The sequence below is a fragment of the Sinohyriopsis cumingii genome, chromosome 5 (assembly GCF_028554795.1).
Source record: "Sinohyriopsis cumingii isolate HCF-2022 chromosome 5, ASM2855479v2, whole genome shotgun sequence".
Lineage (NCBI taxonomy): Eukaryota > Metazoa > Mollusca > Bivalvia > Unionida > Unionidae > Sinohyriopsis > Sinohyriopsis cumingii.
This window is the reverse complement of record NC_142965.1, coordinates 30,366,504-30,389,702: the sequence shown is the minus strand read 5'-3', so window position 1 is coordinate 30,389,702 and position 23,199 is coordinate 30,366,504. Positions and strand designations below refer to the sequence as shown.

The following is a 23,199-nucleotide window of genomic DNA, read 5'->3' as shown; positions in this document are numbered from 1 at the left end:
TAAATTGACTGGTTCTTTGAGTAATTATATATATATATATATATAGTAAGACCCAATATAAAGATGTGCTATAAAGAATTGTCCTTCCTTTAAAGTAAATAAATCAAATACTGTAAAATACAATAAAGGTACATGTAAATACTTGTCATTTATATTAATGAAAGCCAATACACTTATCAGGACAAATCTCCAAAATATAAAGAAGAGAGAGCTGATGCTTTTAACATATAAAATGAAACTTCAGGTCTTTTCATGAAATATTTCAATAAACAACAATATCCAGTTGTAAAAAAAAACCAAATATTGACACTTTTTCTCTATTAAACAAGAAGGAATTTCAAACAAATGAGATTTTCTTATTTTCATATATTGCATATATACTTATATTTGTTACAGATATAGAAAGGCATATATGTACATATATTTTTCTAGGCTTATTTTTACATAGGTACCTGTTATCCTGATTTTACTGTAATTTCTTTGTTCCTGAGATAAAATGTGATGTTTATACACAATACAGCATATGCAAAAAAAATTCTTTTTAACAACTATAATTTTCTTTATTCCATAAAATCACATGAATAAAATAAGCAAAATTATAATACTTCATTATTAAACTAAACTAAAAAATTATATTATCAACAATCAACTAAATTTAATTGAATCACTAATATATTCTTTCATAAAATAACATATATGCCTGTGCATGTTTGACAGTGGCTTCTGTTACTTTGCTAACATCGCTATCACTGATGTGGAACCACTGGCCTGCTGGTACCATGATCTCACTAACATTATCTTCTTCCATCTCTTTTACCATCTTATCACCCATTTGGAGGACATTCTCTGTGTACTGGTCGAGGTATTCCTTAACAGAAACCTGATTAGTATTGAGGAAGTTGGTCAGGGAGTTGATACTGGGCCGGACTTTAACATATGCTGTGTAGTGGCCACCCTTCAAACCTCCTTCGTGTTCAACCACACCGTAAAGAGAATACAAGATTTTCTTCTGGCCTGGTTTTACATTCTGCAAGAAGACACAGCCAGAGATGAAATCCTACTTTTAAAATTGAAGGTTACAAGAATTTATGAAGCTATAAATGAACAAATCAAGGAAAGAGAAAAGATTTTTTTCTATGTTTATATGTATTTCATATGAGCCAAATAATATACAAACCCTTAGCTGTGATTTCCCTGTCTCCTTGTCATCTATAAAAGAGATTCCAATAATCTCACCATACTTATACATGTGAAATAAAAATGTACAGCATTTGCCTAGGTCAAGTCAATTTGGTAAACCCAGGCAAAGGTTCTGACCAGAATGTCTATGTACCAATTTCAAATAATTGATTAAAAAAATGCAACAATTATTTAAGTGGCTCAAATATTTAAATATCTCACATAAATATGCACACAAATCCACATCAACTAGTTTTTACTTCAACATGTTAACAGGTTACTAGCATAAAAAGAATGTGTGGGAATGTGTATAAATGAACATTTTAAAATGCCTCTGCCATACTTGCAGTGAGGACATAAAATGCCACAACCCCCTACTTACCTGACAAAGAGCACTACAATATGGAGCCAGATCCAGGACAAAAGGAAAATCCACATGGCAGTCCAGCTTGTTGAAGTTCTTGATTTCAAGCTACAATCACAAAATGATACAGGTATTGCTTAGAAACTGCCAAATAAACAAGACCTCTGCTGAGCACAATGTCTTGCCTTTATTTTTGTTTAACTAATAACTCTAAGTTGATGCTGCCAGATCCACGAGCCCAGCACTAATGTATATATTTTGATAAACACAATATTTTAGCACCAATAAATTCATGGCAAATCAGTAAACTGCAGAGTATTTAAATTAGTCATTTTTGTCATTTTCTCACTGGCAATATACTGAATCTCAAGTGTGATACATTATTGTCTAAGTCCCATGTGTGTTACACTATTATCATAATCTCAAGTGTGATACGCTATTATCCAAGTCTCAAGTGTGATAAACTACTGTCTGAATCTCAAGTGTGACACACTATTATCTGAGTCTCAAGTGTGATAAACTACTGTCTGAATCTCAAGTGTGACACACTATTATCTGAGTCTCAAGTGTGATACACTATTATCTGAGTCTCAAATGTGATACACAGCTGAGTCTCACATGTGATACACCATCCATTATCTGAGTCTTAAGTGTGATACACTATTGTCTGAGTCTAAAATGTGATCCACTATTGTCTGAGTCTCAAGGGTGATAAACTATGTGAGTCTCAAATGTGATACACTATTGTCCAAGTCTCAAGTGTGATACACAATTGTCTGAGTCTCACATGTGATACACCATTGTCTGAGTCATAAGTGTGATTCACTATTGTCTTAATCTCACATGTGAAACACTACTTTCTGAGTCTCAAGTGTGAAACACTAATGTCTCAGTCTCACATGTGATAAACCATTGCCCATATCTCACATATGATACACTATTGTCTTGGTCTCAGATGTGAAACACTACTGAGTGTCCAGTGTGATAAACCTGTATATGTCTCAAGTGTGATACAATATTATCTGAATCTTACATATAATACACTATTGTCTGTGTCTCACATGTGGTACATAACTGTCTGAGTCTCAAGTGTGATACACTATTGTCTGAGTCTCAAGTGTGATATGCTATTGTCCGAGTCTGACATGTGATACACTATTGTCTGAGTCTCAAGTGTAATACACGTTTGTCTTAGTCTCACATATGATACACAACTGTTTGAGTCTCACATGTGATACACTTTTGTCTGAGTCTGAAGTGTGATACACTACTGAGTCTTAAGTAAAATTCACACAACACAATTCATATATAATTGATTTATACATACCGGGCCTCTCACCACACAACAGGAATGTCACAAACTACCTCGAAATTAGAACAAGGTTTACCAACTTTAATCACCTCATATGCAGAAAATACATGAAAACACATGTGCTAATTTCTTCTAATCTGACATGGCCAATCAGTGACTGGAAGATGGAGTATGGTATGTTTGATTTACTAATGGCACAAAATAAAATATTTGTTTGTTTCATGTGATATTAACAGGTCACTTTTAACATTGGATGTCCCTCTGAATAATTCACTCAAATAATTTGCTTACTTCTGATTAACTGTGTATGCTGAACAAAACATAAGTGACCTCTTTTCATCATACTTGACAATGATCAAGTGTTTCCCAGATATTCTTTTGATATTCTTTTGACCCCAAAGCCAACAGGTTATTTCTTAACCATCCTGTAAGTTACTGACAATCTTTGATGCAGGTGCACAGTCAGGAACTAGTCTATTTTTACAGATATTCCTTCAGTATTAGTGACCATGCACTTTGACATTTTGACCCCCAAATCAATAAGCTTCTCCCTTAACCCAAGTGCAAACCATCCACAAACTTTAGTAGAAGTCTGCAATATAGAACTGACATTTTTGTACATAAGCCATTTTTCTTCTTTTGTAACTTTTTGCTGTTAAGATGAAAAGTCTTTTTCCAAACCCCAAATGGAAGCCATTCACAATGTCTGCACCAGGTCTGTGATATAAAACTGTTATTAATGAAGAAACAACTTCTTTTCTTTTATTCTGTGACCTGGATTTGTTGACATTTTACCCCAAAACCAATATTATTCTTTCTTCATCAAGAAAAACTTTTCTGTTAACTTACACAGGTTGGTGTTGCATAACTTAAGCTATCATGACAAAAGAGAAAAGTTAATGGACAGATGCATAGACATTCAAGGTCTGCCAAAAGCACATATAGAATCCTGGACTTTTTGAGCCACTCCAAGAAACTTAAGAAATGGATACCAAGTCAGGTGAATTTCCATTTAGGAGTTTAAGTGGAGATAAGGTGATAGAATGATGAATGGACAGACAAAGGATTTTAAACTATCTCCACTGCCTTTTAGAGTCAGCAACCTACCTGTTCAAAGCGTTTCAAATGCAGGGTCAGTACAGCTGGTGGCTGGATTATTTGGTACTTTTTGCTGGCATCAGAGTAGACTGTTTTTATCTCTGTATGAAAATAATTAAGAACATCTGTGATCAAGTTTTGAATAGCCTGATTATATTAATTCTTGTTAGAAAATGGCATATAGTTTTGGGAAAATAAAACCATTTTGAAAAGTTAGCATGTATTAAGTAGCAAGAGCAGCATGTCTGCATGGAATGGTAATCCTCATGATATTCAAATTATTTACAACACTTTCCTGACAACACAAGCATGGAATATGTATTCATTTCAACCCCCCCTACATATGCCCTTTCATCATGGTGGAGAGTTTAAAACTACTGGAATATGGTGCACATCTACAAACATTTCCAAATATACCCCATGGGTACAACACACAATGCTGCTGCCTGCCCGCTGGTCCAATGCCAGCCAATTTCACAGCATATTGGTGCAAAAAATGAGCAACCAGTCTGTCTGTTGAAACTTTTAGGCATACCAAGTAAATTTATCTTTCCACGATATTAAAAGACATATTTTTTTATTTAAAAAGCAAGTGAAAAATAAATTGTTTTTGAGGAACACTCATGAATCTTGGTGATATGAGAAAATAAATAACTCATGTTTAATCTATGTTCACTAGATGCTTATAACTCCAAATAAAGTCTCTTCTGCATCTATAGCTGTCAACCATCCAGGCTCACAATTAGTGAAAATTGGGATACAAATTAGTGAAATTTGACATGAATTTGTGAAGCGATCTTCTAGTCCGGGAATATTTGTAGGAACAAATGTTTAGCAAGTCTCCAACTGATAAAGGTAGATTGTGTTCAACAAGGAAACTCACAAACAATGCTTCAGCATTGGTAGCTTGCAGGTCTTCTGTCGAGAGCTGAAATCTGCTGCGAGTTCTTAATTTTCCCTACCTCACTACCAATATGCTTCCTCACATCCTCTCTGCCACCATGCCCAATGATAAAATCTGTGCCACACTGCGTGCAAAAAGCATGATGTATATCAGTGTTTGATGGCTGAATGCATGGCCAAATTTTGGTATATTCCAAACTAAACTTCACTTTTTGTGCAATACATTTCTTCTATCCAGTATGTATGCATGTGTATAAAGTCTACACATCCCATGGGTATCAAGTCTCCATATCTCATGGGTATCAGGTCTCTATATCCCATGGTTATCAAGTCTTCATATCCCATAAGTATCAGTTTCCTATCTCTGACAAATATCATGTCTCTAAGTTACTAAGTTAAAATAAAATGAAGTGACTTTATGTATGTATATGGACACCACAGACAGGTCATGATCACAAAGTCCCATGTTCTTTTTCAAAACTTAAAATAAAGATGAAAGCTATCAAATATGTCAAAATTTCTTAACTTTTTTACACACCCTTCCAACTACCACCCACTCCCACCCCACCTACCTGGGCAACATTCAAGGTTTTAATCCTTCAGTGTCATTTAATGATCCCCTGAAACTTCATACCAACATCATACCAAAATACATCACCCTCACTGAATTGGTGTATATGAAGTTTAAGTTACAAGACAAAGTGAATACTGCCTCTGAAAATGTAACCTATGACACCATCCCCACCTATTTTAAAACGTTGCATCCAGGATCTCATACCATCACTGTCACCTACTCACTCAGCCTTCCAAAGCTTTCAACCAATCCATCTTCAACTGGTGTGAAAGAGTTCAGTTAGAAGGAGAAATGGGTAATGGACATTCCTATGGATCTCTAATACAATAAATGTTTGTAAACAACTCTGAATATGAAAAACTGGGGATGGGGTATGGATAAAACAAGTACATTTATAAAAAAAGTGGAGATGGGAAATAAAAGAAGACAAAAACCTGATGGTAGGTGGGAGAAGAACACTTACCTGTATTAGGATTTAACTTCTTCTTAAGCTTTGTGCAATTCTTGCAGCCAAACTTATTGGTTCCAGTCAAAACTTCTGAAGAAGTGAACAGATTGAGACAAGACTCAAGTGAACATTCACTGGAAGTTGAGTGATATCTTGGTGCTAGAGACGAGACAGATTTTCTCTGTCCCTCTCTCCAGATCTCTTTACGTGACCTCACTGGCTGTGGATCCTCAAACTCTGAAGGTTTCATGTACTGCACATTGAATGAAGTAGATATATCTTCATCATTTTCAGTTTGAAGTGGAATTTCATGGTTTCCTACAGTGGCTGAGTCCATACTTCCAGTTCCTTGTGTAGATATTCCTGTATCATCTGAAACATTGGACTGACTAGAGTTGACTGGTACATCTAAATCTTTAACTTTCTCAGTATCTTCACTGGATTGGTACAGCATATTCTGAGACAAGTCTTGTGAAAAACCTGAAGAACCAGTCTCACTGACACTTGAGGTGTTGGTTCCAGATGTAACATCTGAAATGACCTGTTCCCCAGTACCTAAATGTTTGTAACTAGAAGAAGACAACAGAATGCTGCTGGTAGCTGCCTCCAGTTCCATTGGCTCCTTGGAGCTTGTATCACCACTTCCAAGATAACCATTGGCAATTGGTCCATTCATATATTCTACATGTACAGTAACTTTTGATTTATGCATGTCTCCATTAGCAATATGACTCTCCTTGCTGGACCCATCAGTATCCTCTGTCTCCCATACTGCAACACCACTGGGAATCAAGCTGTAGATTACACTTGCATCTTTTGTTAGTGTATTTTCAGCTAGCGAAGATAAGCTGATGTGCGGGGAAATGTGGACAGGACTTTGGGATGGTTCCACACCATTTTCTGCACTGCTAACCAATCCAGAATCACTGGTCATGGAAGCCTCAAGAAAATGGCTATACTTGTTTATGTCCCTCTCCAAGTTATCTTCTATATCAGCATCTGTTCAGATATAGAATAATGAAAACATTATACAAATATTGCCTACAGACCATGAAGTGATGCATCATACAACAGTAAAACAAATATTTAGCATGAAAATTACACATTTTTATGATGACAAAACATGATAACATTGGTGAAAAGAATGGGAGAATGTACTAAAGTTAGGTAAAAATAAAACATTTCCAAGTTACTTGGCACTCTATCACATCCTTTACTTTGAGATAAAAACATTTCCAAATTATCTGGCATTCTATAACATTCTCTACCCACATATAACAGTATTTCCAAGTTATCTGGCACTCTATGGAATTCTCTACTCACCAGATGTTGATTTTTCTTCCTTCATATCTTTGGTATCGTCCATATCTTCCTCCATGTTTCCTTCCTCCTCCTTGCCTAATTTATCCCATTCCCGAGGGACCATATCCTCCTTCACATCCTCATCCATGTCTCCTTGCTCCTCCTTGCCTTCATACTCCCCTTCCACATGGACAATATCCTCCCTCATATATTCCTCCCAGTCTACTTCCTTCTCCTTACCTTCCCTTTCAACTTCCAAAGGGACAATATCCTCTTTCACATCCTCATCCATGTCTCCTTCCTTTTTGCCTTCCTTCTCCCCTTCTACAGGGACCATTTGCTTGTTCACATCCTTCTCTATGTCTCTTTCCTCCTCCTCAACTTCCCTCTCATCTTCCACAGGAACCAGATCCTCCCTCATATCTTCCTCCATATCTTCTTTCTCTTCCTCACCTACATACTCCAGTAAAACTGGGACAATATCCTTCCTCATATCTTCTTCCTTGTCTACTTTCTCCTCCTCACCTTCCTTCTCCCATTCCACATGGACCATATCCTCCATCACATCTTCCTCACTGTCTCCTTGCTCCTTGCCTTCCTTCTCCCCTTCCACAGGGACTATAGCTTCATTCAGACAATCCACCTTGTCTCCTTTCTCCTTATCAACTACATACTCCCCTTCCACAGAGACAATATCCTCCCTCATAACTTCCTCCCTGTTGCCATTCTTCACCTCTTCCAAAGGGACAATGTCGTTTTTCACATTCTCCTCCCTGTCTCCTTCCCCTATGCCTTCTGTCTCCTCTTCTTTAGGGACCATATCTTTATTTTGATCCTCCAGCTTGTCTCCTTCCTCATTCTCATCTTCCTTCTCCCATTCAACTGGGAGAATATCTTTCTTCACATCTTCCTCCCTGTCTCCTTCCTCTTCCGTGATTTCCATTTCCCATTCCACAGGAACCACATATTCCTTCATATCCTCTTCCCTGTCTCCTTCCTCCATGCCTTCCTTCTCTCCTTCCACAGGGGCCACATCCTGATTTAAATCCTCCACTTTGTCTCCTTCCTCCTCCTTGCTTTTATACTCCCCTTCCAAAGGGACAATATCCACTTTCATATTCTCCTCCCTCCTGTCTCCTTCATCCATGCCTTCCTTGGGGACCATATCCTCATTCAGATCATCTACCTTGTCTCCTTCTTCCTCCTCATCTTCCTTCTCCCATTCCACAGGGACCATATCCTCCATCACATCCTCCTCCCTGTCTCCTTCTTCCTTCTTGCCTTCCTTCTCCCTTTCCACAGGGACTATATTTTCATTCACACCATACACCTTGTCTCCTTCCTCATTCTCATCTTCCTTCTCCCATTCCAAAGGGAGAATATCTTCCTTCATATCTTCCTCCCTGTCTCCTTCCTCTTCCTTGCGTTCCATTTCCCATTCAACAGGGACCACATATTCCTTCACATCCTCTTCCCTGTCTACTTCCTTCTCCCCTTCCACGGGGGCCACATCCTCATTTAAATTTTCCACTTTGTCTCTTTTCTCCTCCATGGCTATCTTCTCCACTTCCATAGGGACCATATTCTCATTGAGATAATCTACTTTGTCTTCTTCCTCCTCATCTTCCTTCTCCCATTCCACAGAGACCATCTCCTCCATCACATCTGCCTTACTTTCTCCTTCCTCCCCCTTGTCTTCCTTCTCCCCTTCCACAGGGACTATATCCTCATTCAGACCATCCACCTTGTCTCCTTCCTCCTCCCATTCCACAGGGACCAAAACCTCCATCACATCTGCCTCTATCTCTATTTCCTTCTCCCCATCCACAGGGACCATATCCTGCTTCACATCCTCATCACTGTATCCTTCCTCCTCCTTCACTTCTTTCTGTCCTTCAACATGGGCCATATTCTCCTTCACATCCTCCTCTCTATCTCCTTCATCCTCCTTTCTTTCTTTCTCCACTTCCACAGGGACCATATCCTCCTCCATATCTGATGCCTTTTTTACCTTCTCTCTGGCTCCCTTCTCCCCTTCCATAGGGAACATATCCTCCTTCACATCCTGCTCCATGTCTCCTGCTTCCTCCTCACCTTCCTTCTCCACTTCCATTGGGTGAATATCCTCCTTCACATCTGCCTCCCTGTCTGCTTTCTCCTCCTCACCATCCATCTCCCCTTCCACAGGAACAATATTCTCCTTCACATCTGCCTCCCTGTCTCCTTTCTCCTCATCACATTCCTTCTTCCTTTCCACAAGGCCAATATTATAAAGAGATGCTATACTAGATCTCTGAAATGAAAAAGCAAAGCTTAATACTAATGTACTCTCAGTGGGACTAATAAAACTGCAGAGCATAACTTCAGTATTTTCTCTGCTTTACACAGAAATTAGCAAGAGAACATTCAAATGAATATAATCAATACTAGTGTAGTCATATTACATGGCTTCCAGAACCAACATACATGTATTGCATTCCAAATGAAAGATCATTTTATTTTAGTTAACTATGTTTCTCCATGAATACATACAGATCACACTAATGTGGTCTCTGCATGATAGATCTAAAGGTGGACTATACTTATCCATATTTCATGAAATCTGGGGGGCCACGAGTGGCCGAGTGGTCTAAAGCGCTCTCTGTCACGGATCACTGCCATCTCACCTCTGTCTGCGTGGGTTCAAGTTTCGGGCTCAGCCAATGTGGATATGTGAGAAAGCTTGCCAGTAGCTTCTCGTGGGTCGGTGGTTCTTTCCAGGGTTTTCCCGGGTTCTTCCTCCACCATTAATACTGGCCGCCATGTATAGCCTATCTTGTGCTGGAAAATGGCATTAAACCCTATAACAATAACAATAACAATCATGAAATCTGGCTGAATTATAAACAGCGTTTATTGTATTAAGGCAAAACAGCAGAGTCAAAAACAGCTTACAATGCAGTGAGTGTAGCTTTCACATTTAAATATATAATGGTTATACTTGAATGATACAACATAAAGATGCTGCATTATGCAAAATGAATATAACAGGTATAAACAAGAAAGAAAGATAGAAAGAAGATGAGTAAGTCATATAACGTTGTTAAATTTTTCAAAATCATTATGTTAAAGAAGGAGCAGAGCAAGAAAAAGTTCAAACTGTGTAGAGTGACTATTTTAAGTAAATAGATAGTACCAAGGTAAGAGAAGGACGAAAGATAGGTGAAGCTAAGCAAGCACTGCACAAGAGAGCCATATCTGATACCTTCACCATCTTTTTGCTTGCCCCCTCTTTCTCCTGTCCAATTACATCCACTGGCAAATGATTTTCAAATTCTATCCAAGCTAACTGAAGCTGACTGGACAGCATGTTCTTGCTAGCTGTATAATTATACATGCAACTGTATAATTACACTTGCAACAGCTCAGCTGTTGGCCCAATTTGGTCTATGGATACAGAAAGTAAAATGAGGGATATTGGATTTCGAAGCCAAGTGGCTACCATCTAGATTCTACATAATTCATTTAATTGTAAAGGATCTTTTTAACATATTAAATACACTGGACCTTTAACCAAATAAATGTCAATCAGCAAAGCTAATGAGACTCTGGTATCTCACACACATTTACCCTGTGCATGACTTACAAATACTTGAACACCAAATATTAACATTGTTGACACCATCCCCATTATGGCCATGAAAGAAGAGATACTTGTGTCTCATTATGCTTGCACAGGTGGGACAAATATGAGGATGTCAATAATAAAATTACTCTCGAGTTTAATTAAAAAAATCTTTTTTTAATAATTTGAAGTTTTTGAAAAGGAATTTAAAAAATTCATTATCCATGTCAAATTCTACACTGTACATTCATTTAATATTTTTTTGTATCAATCTTCTTCACATTTATCCCAAATGTCAATTTTTAGTAGTTCATAAATTTGTGGATTTAGTGTAGATTCATATTGTTTTGAAAGACGGATCACTGTTTGCCGAGTCCTCAAATTCATATTTTCTAGTAACTATAAATTACAAATAAAAATTGGTTCTCCATGAAAAACAGCAAATTACAGAAAAATGGTACTGCATGAAAAATAGTGAATTACAAGAAAAATTGTTCTCCATTAAAAATAGTGAATTAAAAGCAGTTTTTACTGTAACAAATCTCACCTTTTCTTCCTGAACAGGTAAAGACAAATCCAGAAATGGTTCTAAAGTCTGGGAGATCTAGAAAACAAAACAAAGTTACAAAGATTTTAAAAAGTTCAACTTCAGAAGAAATAAAACTACATTTATATGCAGCTGCCTGAAGAATTGGGACTCCACTGGTAAACATGATACAATTAATTAAAGAGAAAATCCAGGGTAAGAATGTATTTAAAAAAATCAATGGATATTACATATAAACAATCTGAGCACAGTTGGTCCACCAGTTTAAGAGAAATCAACTTTTAATATCTCAGTTTTCCAGACAAAGCAGACAGTTTTGCCATTCTCTTGCATTGGGCGCTGTATTATGACATTAAACAATCACATTCAGCAATTTCTCAGTTATCATCCTCTGTAATGAACTCAAACTAAGATTGATATTGCTGTCATAGTGTCATCCTCTGTGCTGAACTCAACCTGCCTTCGAGAGATATTGCTGTGTTCACATCCTCCTCTCTGACTCCTTCTTTCTCCTTTACTTGTATACTTTTATTAAGGTTTGTAAAGTGATGTCAATATATCGTTATTTTCTAATCTGACCTGTTTTTAAGTTTTATAAGGTTCATCTGCTCAAACATTTCCTGACAAATAATATCCACAACTCACATCGCAAACATTTCACTTAACATCTGGTGCCATTTTCTTTAAAAGTACCAGACTGGTTCACAATGTTCCTAGCTTATCAATAAAATGAATCTGTGAAGGAAAGTTCACATTTGAAGAAACCCATCTGTTTTCATGGAAATGGTCATATACAGTTGCTATAAATAGCAAATAAGGAAAGTACTTTTATGCTTTTCTCAAACAGCAGTCGCCTTTTGAAGAATATTCTCAAATTTCTATCAGTAGAATTAAAGAGATGATAATAAAAATGACAAAGACAACTTTTTATTGCCAAAAACGTAATGGTAGGCATGTAAGCTTGAGTGAGAAATATGTAAATACCATAAATCAATTTAGTTTACTTTAAAGCTGATGCAATGCATGTCATGAGCTTCCAATAAAAAGACATTCTTTTTTCAATGATCACAACCAGCAGTACTTTCTACTCCTAAAAAGCTGTTATATTAGCCAAGAGTCCCATGAAGGGACTAATGCTCTACTATCTGAAATGAATGTCCATGTATCCTAGATAAAACTGTTTCTTCTGTTTAACTGTAAAGTGCTGAAATGATCTCTGATATTCTTCTGTGAAAACAAGATTTGCAAGATGGCCACTGTGGTGGCCACATGAGATGTAAAATCGGCCCGATTTTCATTTAGGGCCAACTGTTCATCATAAGAGGTTTTTGGTGTAACCCCATGTCAGTATGACCATTCATTTATGAGGAATAGCAATACCAAGATTTTCATTGTGGCAGCCATTTTGGAATGTAAGATTGGAACCATGTTGATTGAGGAAAATCTAGACATCTTAAGAGTTAATTGTCAATACGATCATCCAGTCTGGGAAAGTAACGATAACAAGATTTTCAACATGGTCACTGTGGTCATATTGGATGTCATGTCAGCATAATTTTCATTAATGATCAACTAGTGAAAACACCATGTTCAGATAACTTTCTTTTTAGTAGGTGTAGCACTATTAAGATTATCGGCATGACTGAACTGTGGCTGTATTAAAAGTCAGATCATTTAGGACTAACCAGACATCATATGAAGTGAAAAACCCTTGTCAATATGACCTGCATCAAGACACTTGAAGTTGCACTAACAACATTTTCATGATGGCCATTATTGTGGCCATATTGGAAGTCAAATCAAGATATTTTTATTTAGGAGCTCAAGACCTCAAAAAAGCATTTTGATGAAAACCTAAAGTTGATGTAACCATAAATGCAGGTGTAGCAATAACAAGATTTTCAAGATGGCCACAAATGCAGCTATGGTGGAGATCAGATCAACATTTTTAATTTACAAACAACTTGATAGATTCTTAAATCTTCGGGTGAAAACTTCATACTGAAAGTTTAGTGATAACAAGAGTTTTTGATAGACTGTTGCAATGTTAGCCATTTTAGATCTCAGATCAGCCCCATCTTCATTTGGAAACAACTAGACATTATACAAAGTATTTTGGTCAATGAAAACCATGTCAAGGAGAAGTAACAGTAACAAAATATTCAAGATGGTCACTATCATGGTGACTGTAGTGTGGTACCATTTTACTTTAGGACCAACTTATACCTTGGGATGAATGTGTGTGTAATGTTTCCATGGCAACCCTCCATGTGGTTCAGGAGTTGCTATAACAAACCTGTGCTAACAGAAGGTCAGACAAATGACCATGGATAACCATCTCATATGTTTTTCTAGTCTATGACCAGTAAAGCTAAATATATACTTACATACTGGCATTCTTCACACATTACAGTGCTAACAAGACAGCCTCCAAACAAAGCATCCACAAATGTGTAATTAACCTGATGACCATATTCTGCAATAGAAAACAGATTAGGTACATTTATATACTGTATTGAATCAATTTTGTCCGGAATATACAGGTGTGCAACTCAGACCAGTAATGTAGCTTTTAAATGTTGGCTAAAATTATTTTAGCAGTTAAAAAACCAGAGTAAATTATGTAAGGTCACAAATTTTTATGGAATTTATTTTTACATTCTCATTCATCACAAACATCTCTCTACCACTAAAAGCCCCCCTATAGAGTATATGATTTTATATACCACTAAAAATGCCCCCTGTACAGTATATGATTTTATGTCCACTAAAAATGCTCCCTTCACAGTATATAATTTTATATCCACTAAAAATGACCCCTATAGAGTATATGATTTTATATACCACTAAAAATGCCCCCTATAGAGTATATGATTTTATATACCACTAAAAATGCTCCCTTCACAGTATATAATTTTATATCCACTAAAAATGCCCCCATAGAGTATATGATTTTATATCCACTAAAAATGCTCCCTTCACAGTATATGATTTTATGTCCACTAAAAATGACCCCTATAGAGTATATGATTTTATATACCACTAAAAATGCCCCCTATAGAGTATATGATTTTATAAACCACTAAAAATGCTCCCTTCACAGTATATAATTTTATATCCACTAAAAATGCCCCCATAGAGTATATGATTTTATATACCACTAAAAATGTCCCCTATACAGTATATGATTTTATATCCACTAAAATGCACACTACACTACACAGTATATGATTTTATATATCACTAAAAATGCTCCCTTCACAGTATATAATTTTATATATCACTAAAAATGCTCCCTTTACAGTATATAATTTTATATATCACTAAAAATGCTTTCTACACAGTATATGATGTTATATATCACTAAAAATGCCCCCTACACAGTATATGATTTTATATACCACTAACAATTACCCCTATACAGCATGCGATTTTATATACCACTAAAAATGCTCCTTACATAGTATATAATTTTATATCTACTAAAAATGCCCCCTATACAGTGTATGATTTTATATCTACTAAAAATGCTGCCTACACGGTGTATGATTTTATATGCACTAAAAATGCTCGTTTAGTGTATAATTTTATATCCACTAAAAATGCCCCCTATACAGTATGTGATTTTATAACCATTAAAAATGCCCCTATACAGCATGTGATTTTAAACCACTAAAAATTACCCCTATGCAGTAAATTATAACCATTAAAAATTACCCCTATACAATATGTGATTTTAAACCATTAAAAATGCCTCCTATACAGTATATGATTTTATATTCACTAAAAATGCCCCCTATATAGTATGTGATTTTAAACCATTAAAAATGCCCCTATACAGTATGTGATTTTAAACCACTAAAAATGACCCCTATACAGTATATGATCTTATATTCACTAAAAATGACCCCTATACAGTATGTGATTATATAACCACTAAAAATGACCCATATGCAGTAAATTATAACCATTAAAAATTCCCCCCATATACTGCTTGTGATTTATCACAACTAAAAATGCTTCCCTATACAGTATGATTTAATATCATTGGCATTATTTACAACAAGCAATTAACTGTGAACAGTTCCAGCCTCGACAAATGAAAAATTGTCGATGGGGCCAAGGTAGCTCAGTTGAAAGAGTGTTGTCGATGAACTTTGGGAAAGGCACAAAGATCACATTTCCTTGGCATTTAACAGCCAATAATGTGTTTAAAAGTACCATAGAAAACAACTGGCCAATATATGTCAAACATTCTATAACTGAAACCATACAAACATTTTTCCCTATAATCTTCTATATATATTTTCTACTAATTCAAGTCAAAATTCGGTTACCAATTTCTAAGGATATCATGAAATGAAAGATCACTTTGGAAACAGATGCTGATGCATAAGGCATTTCTCAAAAACAAAAACAAAAATGTCCATGTTTATACAAAATATGACGTCATCTCATCATCACAGTATTGTATCACATTATCTCATTTCATCACTGAATTAAATCACTTTTTGATCAACCAATCAAATTACTTTTCCAAATTTCGGTAAAACATTGTTTTGGTATTACAAGGAAAGATCACCTTTTTTAACAAGACCTTTGATTGGCAAATATCTCAAGGAGCAAACATTAGATCTGGTTGAAAGAGACCAATGAATTTCAAAGAGCATCATGAGATCTGTTTAAATGAGACTACTGAAGCTCAAAGGGCAACACATGAGATCTTGTTGAACAGGACTATTGAATCTCAAGGAGTGACACGTAACAGAGCCTCATCTGCTGGTGGGGGCCCTGAGTGGCCGAGTGGTCTAAAGCACTCTCCGTTATGAATCACTGCCATCTCACCTCTGTCTGCGTGGGTTCGAGTCTCGGATTCGGCTAATGTGGGTACATGAGAAAGCTTTCCAGTAGCTTCTCGTGGGTCAGTGGTTCTTTCCGGGTTCTTCCTCCACCATTAATACTGGCCGCCATGTATAGCCTATCGTGTGCTGAAAAATGGCGTCAAACCCTACAAAAACAACAACAACAACAATCATCTGCTGGTGCATTATGCAATGGCAGATCTGGATCTATGCTGTTTGTTACAACCAGTTGCAAGTATAGTATGGTCAACATGGATCATTGATGGAGCATACCTGCTCTTTCATTCTTAATTTAAGACACATGAATTCGATACAAGGTATCATAGGAGATAATCCATTTCACAAATATCCTTGATAAATGGAGTACTGCACCCTATCCAATTTTAACAATGATGATATTGTAATACACAATTAAAAAAAATTAAAAATGGGCTAGAATTAATTATATAAATGGGCATCAACTGTAAATTTACATGAAGTAGAAATTCATCAGAATGTAATAATACCTGATTAAAATACTGTTTATAAAATATATATCAAGCAGGTTTTAGTAACTATAACCAAATAGATATCATACAAATTCTATTGATTAAAATCCATGTTGATAAGACTAACAATATAGAAGCAGTATTGATAAAATGATTTTCAGATGGCTGCCACTGTGCCATATAAGAAGTCAGATCAGCACAATTTGCATTTAGCACCAACTGGACACCATAATAAGTCTTCTGGTGAAATGTTCATTTGACAGGATTTTCCATTTAGAAGGACTATCATCAAGATTTTCAAGATGGCTGCCATAACCTCCATAATATCTGAGGTCAGATTGGAACTATTTTCATTTATAACCAAATATATATCATAAAAAGTTTCTTGTTGGGTGTGTGTGAATTGAACTTTTAATGTAACTTTAAAAATGGTTTAGTCATATTGCTATCATGTCTGCAGTGTGGCAGTTTATAGTAATGTCTAGCACTGGGGCTTCATGCCGCAGACATGAAGCATCATGTCTCACCCAGTCATATTATCCTGACACCAAGCTGACCAGTCCTAACACAGACCTCTTAATGTTGAGAGCAAAGTGAGGCAGCTGCTAGTACCATTTTTATAAGTCTTTGGTATGATTCAGCTGGGGTTTAAACCTCTAAACACCCACATCTAAGGCAGATGTTCTAACCACTTAGGCCACTGGAGTTGTCTCAGTCTTTTGGTAAAAAGCCATGTTGATATGACTATCAGTTTAGAAGGAGTATTGATAAAAAGATTTCCAGATGCCTGCCACTGTTGCCATCCTATCAGCTTAGAAGGAGTATTGATAAAAAGATTTTCAGATGGCTGCCACTGTTGCCATCCTATCAGTTTAAAAGGAGTATTGATAAAAAGATTTTCAGATGCCTGCCACTGTTGCCATCTTATCAGTTTAGAAGGAGTATTGATAAAAAGATTTTCAGATGCCCGCCACTGTTGCCATACTATCAGTTTAGGAGTACTGATAAAAAGATCTTCAGATGCCTGCCACTGTTCCCATCCTATCAGTTTAGAAGGAGTATTGATAAAAAGATTTTCAGATGCCTGCCACTGCTGCCATACTATCAGTTTAGAAGGAGTATTGATAAAAAGATTTCCAGATGCCTGTCACTGTTGCCATCCTATCAGTTTAAAAGGAGTATTGATAAAAAGATTTTCAGATGCCTGCCACTGTTGCCATACTGTCAGTTTAGGAGTACTGATAAAAAGATTTTCAGATGCCTGACACTGTTGCCATCCTATCAGTTTAGAAGGAGTATTGATAAAAAGATTTTCAGATGCCTGCCACTGTTGCCATACTAGAAGTTTAGAAGTACTGATAACAAGATTTTCAGATGCCTGCCACTGTTGCCATACTATCAGTTTACAAGGAGTACTGATAAAAAGATTTCCAGATGCCTGCTACTGTTGCCATACTAGAAGTTTAGAAGGAGTATTGATAAAAAGATTTCCAGATGCCTGCTACTGTTGCCATACTAGAAGTCAGATCAGCACCATATACATGATAAGAAGTCTTTTTGTGAAAACCGAATGTCAATATGACTTTCCATCAAGAGGAAGTAGTGATAACAAGGTATTTAAGATGGCCATTGTCAGATTTGTACAATTTTCATTTAAAATTAACCAGCAGAACTAGAACAATTAAGTGTTATGACACTCTCTCAAATCAAATGCATACAGTTTACAGCCTTGTAACCTTATTCTTTGTCACTTAAATAAATCACTTCTTTTACAACACTACAACAGCAACCCACATGAAAATAATGCAACTTCAAAATACAAATATTTGGAGCAAAGTGTTTCTTGAATAATACTTGCCTGATCATAATACATTAGGAGTATAGTCGCTATCTTGCAATCCAGCCCTCCAAGGTCCGGTTTAGCAAATGAAGTGCTCAAATGTAATCTGACTGCAAAGGTGTAAGTCAGACAAGAGTGGTCTCCCCTGACATATGGGACTAGATTATATACATTTCTCACTGTTTATTAATAATGGCAGCAATGGTCTGCTGCTGCTGAGATATAGAGGGTATTTAAAAAGTTCTGAAAATTTCATTAAAACCTTTTTAGTTTCCAAAACCCATCAATAAATTTGATGCAGATCAATAGACAAAATAATGGTCTTTAAAATCATCTGCTGTTGCATGCATGTTATGCAACATATTTAACAGTAACATTAAAATGTCAGATATGGAAAACAATTTTTCTACTGAACAAAGTGCATACTATAAAATATGGGTGTTCTTAGACTACTCATCTCTGAAAACAAGGCCAACTTGGATAAAGTTTATGAATGCAGTTCTCTATATTATATTCTACAATTCTGAGATAGAAGAAGATGACCCACATTCTGGAAGGTCAGTGACTGGTGAGACAGAAATGGCAGTTGTCAAAGGGGCAACTGACGAAGAGCCTGAATACAAGGTGGAAGATATTACTATTTTCAAAAGTTATCTTTAATATACTGAAGCTCCATGAAGTTTGCACAAGATGGGTCCAGTATTTGCTGATGGCTCATCGAAATAGGCTCAGGCTGAAACTGCCAAACAGCCACTCATCAAACACAAGAGAGTGACAAGAGACATTTGAATGAGATTGTCACAAGTTATGTAACTTGGGATTACATTTCTGTACCTGACTCAAGAGAAAATAAATAAAGTCTGGATGGAAGAAAATCAACAGTGACCACAAACTGCATCACATACTCAGACTGTCAAGAAAGTCACATAAACAATATTTTTATGCAAAAGGCCTGGTCATACAAGTATCAGTGCCAGACTTTGTTAGTATCACAGGACAATTTTGTGTCTCCAAAGTGATGCCAAAAGTTGTTGAACACTAATGAACAACCTGCCCATGCAACAGTACACAACGTATCCATCTACTCCATGGCAACATAAGCAAGCCAACACATAACAGGCTTCCTAAAGGAGTACAGCATCCAAATTTTGGCACATCTGTTATACAGCCCTAATTTAGCTTCATACATAGCCCAAACCCTTGTCTCCAGAATCCCATGGACACTCACAACTGGAAGTAAGTCACTCATGTGAACACAGCCCAAACTCTTATGTCCAGAACCCCACTGAGTCTCTCATGTGGCTAATAGGCTGAGAGAACAGCTCAACACTTACTTACCCTGTGTCATCCATTAATCTTCACATGAAAGAAAAAGATGCAATTCTCTCCCCATCCTGGGAAAAGACAACAAAACCCACCAAAAAAGTCAACCTCAAGGGCCCAACCCAGAAATGGCCTCTCATTTCCTTGGGCAGGTAATTGAAATGGTCCTGGCAGGCTTATCTTATGATGAAGCTAGTCAAATGAAGTACAAAATATTCATCAATGATGAAGATAGAATGAGAAACGCAGCCAACAACATTAGGCCAATTGGTTATTAAAGAAGAATTAAAATCACACTTCCATGAGTGGTATGCTAAACAGGTCATTGACGCCATTATGGAAAAAATGTTACTGGTGATGATCAGTGCACAGTACAGTAATAGTAAACCTTGCAACCTCATTAATCAAACCAATTCATGCTGAATTGATAATTGCAGCTCATGCGACAATGAGTGCCAGATTGGACCTAATTATCAATGGTCTTGAGAAAGCTGGACTTGTTTAATTCAGCAATTTGGGGATTATTTACCTGAGAAGCATTTATGAGTACCATGACACTTGATTGACAAGATGTTGATAAAGTGGCTTTGTCCAAAAATCTGTGATGTATGAGCTTTAATACTCTGTTGAAATTAGTGTATATATATAGTATTTCATTAATAATAGTGTTTCAAGAAATAGTTAATAGTATTTTACAGTTATGTTGTTCTTTTGTTGGATTAAAAATGCAAAGATAAAATGAAATGTGCTTTCAGAAGGATTTATATGTTTCAACAACAGCTGTACTCAAATGAAGGCTCAATTTGAATAAGTATTAAATTTAATTTTCATATACTGTTATTTTTTATTATTTTTTCTTTCATTTTCAGTATTACTTATTGTTTGAATACCTTATGCTTTTTCTCTATTTTCTCTCTATCCTTACTTACCTCACATATCAATTTAAGGCAGTGAGTGTAAAATTACAGCTATCAGATACCTTACTGAACGTGTGCGTTGAAACAATATAAAATAATTTATAATTCTTGTTTCATAAAGTTAAAATAAAAACTAAAACAAACACATGTAAAAGCTAATATTTAATTACGAGGTTACAGTATTGAACTTGATTTATCAAATACTAGTAGCTGTGTTAATCTCTAGGAATGAAACACTCATTGAAAACTGGGGGGGGGGGCATAATCCTATGTGGTTCAATTTTCATTGGGGATTTAAATTTGTGGTTTGGGGCAACATCGAAAAGCATGACAATTGGTACCCCAGAAAAACTGATGATACTACAGTATATAGAAATATAGCTAGAATATAATTCTTTGGCATGAAATTAACTCCACAGAATTTATGAATTAATATATATATAAAAGTTTATGTATTTGTGATAGGCCTCAAGAGAGAGTGTGCTGTCTACACAAATGGAAGTATTCATGATCATTCTCATCTGACATGAACTTGGACAAGTCAAGTTGTTATCACTTCTCCTGCTAAATCAAGCCTGTGAGGGTTGGATGTACAAGTTGTTATTACTTCTCCTGCTAAATCAAGCCTGTGAGGGTTAGATGTACAAGTTGTTATCACTTCTCCTGCTAAATCAAGTCTGTGAGGGTTAGATGTACAAGTTGTTATCACTTCTCCTGCTAAATCAAGCCTGTGAGGGTTAGATGTACAAGTTGTTATCACTTCTCCTGCTGAATCAAGCCTGTGAGGGTTAGATGTACAAGTTGTTATCACTTCTCCTGCTAAATCAAGCCTGAGAGGGTTGGATGTACAAGTTGTTATCACTTCTCCTGCTAAATCAAGCCTGAGAGGGTTAGATGTACAAGTTGTTATCACTTCTCCTGCTAAATCAAGCCTGTGAGGGTTAGATGTACAAGTTGTTATCACTTCTCCTGCTAAATCAAGCCTGTGAGGGTTAGATGTACAAGTTGTTATCACTTCTCCTGCTGAATCAAGCCTGTGAGGGTTTGATGTACAAGTTGTTATCACTTCTGCTAAATCAAGCCTGTGAGGGTTGGATGTACAAATTATTATCACTTCTCCTGCTAAATCAAGCCTGAGAGGGTTAGATGTACAAATTATTATCACTTTTCCTGCTAAATCAAGCCTGAGAGGGTTAGATGTACAAATTATTATCACTTCTCCTGCTAAATCAAGCCTGAGAGGGTTGGATGTACAAGATGTTATCACCTCTCCTGCTAAATCAAACCTGAGAGGGTTAGATGTACAAGTTGTTATCACTTTTCCTGCTAAATCAAGCCTGAAAGGGTTAGATGTACAAATTGTTATCACTTTTGTTGTTAAATCAAGTCAGAGAGGGCTGGATGCACAAGATGATATCACATCTGTTGCTAAAAGAAGCCTGGGAGGGAGGGATGTACAGGTTTGTTATCACTTTTGTTTGTGAAACAAGCCTGGGAGGGCTGAATGTACAACACATTATCACTTCTGTTGCTAAAACAAATCTGGGAGGATGCGATGCGCAAGATAGTGCTCCTAATGTATTATGATTAGCAAATAAATATGATAAAGAAACAGACATGCATGAAATATCTGAGTAAACTAGAAAACCATGATAATCAACCACAAAAAAGATTCACACATATAAGTACACTACATATATATATATATATATATATATATATATATATATATATATATATATATATATATATATATATGACAGAGAGAGAGACTTACTCCTGACTTTCATCCTGATATCATGATCAACTGTTTGGGGATTGGAGTTTACTACCAGCTCGAAATATTTCAACACTGCAACCTGACCTCTCTGGAAGACATAATTTGCATTTCAAAATCAAATTTGACTGGAATAAGCAGTAGCATTCATCTAATTTTGATGGTCATCAAGAGATACTATTTTAAATAAGACCACAACAAAGAACATAACTCTAGAGAAAATGCTATTAATGGTCTTTTGCACCATCAAAAACCTAATACATGAAAAAAATCTTTATATTATCTTAATTTTCTTTTCTTTGTGTCACTAGAGAATTTATATTAATATGTACAACATTTGTTGCTAAATTAATGTTATTTTCCTTTAATACCATTTTCTATTATTAAGACAATGGAACAATAAAGAAGGGAGATAACTATTGCTGGGTATCATCATTTGAGTTGTCTCCCTTGCCACATAATTAACATGACAGTTCTGAGGATCAATAATTTCTTACCAAGTTTAATACATCCATAAAGTTTGTAACTGTTATTATAATGGAATATTTTCAAGCTTAAATTCTTCATGAATCAATTGTTTCATGTCCATGACATTAAAGTTTAACAAAAAACCAAAACAAATGAAAGGCAGATTTTGGCATAAAGGGTGCAATGAATCTGT

General features: G+C 36.1%; 1 protein-coding gene across 1 annotated transcript in view; it reads right to left on the bottom strand.

The window, feature by feature from the left end:
* Positions 1–32: 32 nt before the first annotated feature.
* The window catches only part of LOC149798872 (uncharacterized), a 47,602-nt gene continuing 24,435 nt past the window's right edge, over positions 33–23,199 (bottom strand). Inside the window, exons 11-18 of the mRNA XM_089957787.1 lie at positions 22,539–22,629; positions 13,719–13,807; positions 11,332–11,388; positions 7,202–9,473; positions 5,894–6,877; positions 3,963–4,054; positions 1,562–1,651; positions 33–1,027 (exon numbers count right to left, since the gene is read on the bottom strand). Of these exons, the coding sequence (XP_089813913.1) occupies positions 668–1,027; positions 1,562–1,651; positions 3,963–4,054; positions 5,894–6,877; positions 7,202–9,473; positions 11,332–11,388; positions 13,719–13,807; positions 22,539–22,629 (4,035 nt within the window). The 3' untranslated portion in view covers positions 33–667. The remainder of the gene's footprint in view (positions 1,028–1,561; positions 1,652–3,962; positions 4,055–5,893; positions 6,878–7,201; positions 9,474–11,331; positions 11,389–13,718; positions 13,808–22,538; positions 22,630–23,199) is intronic.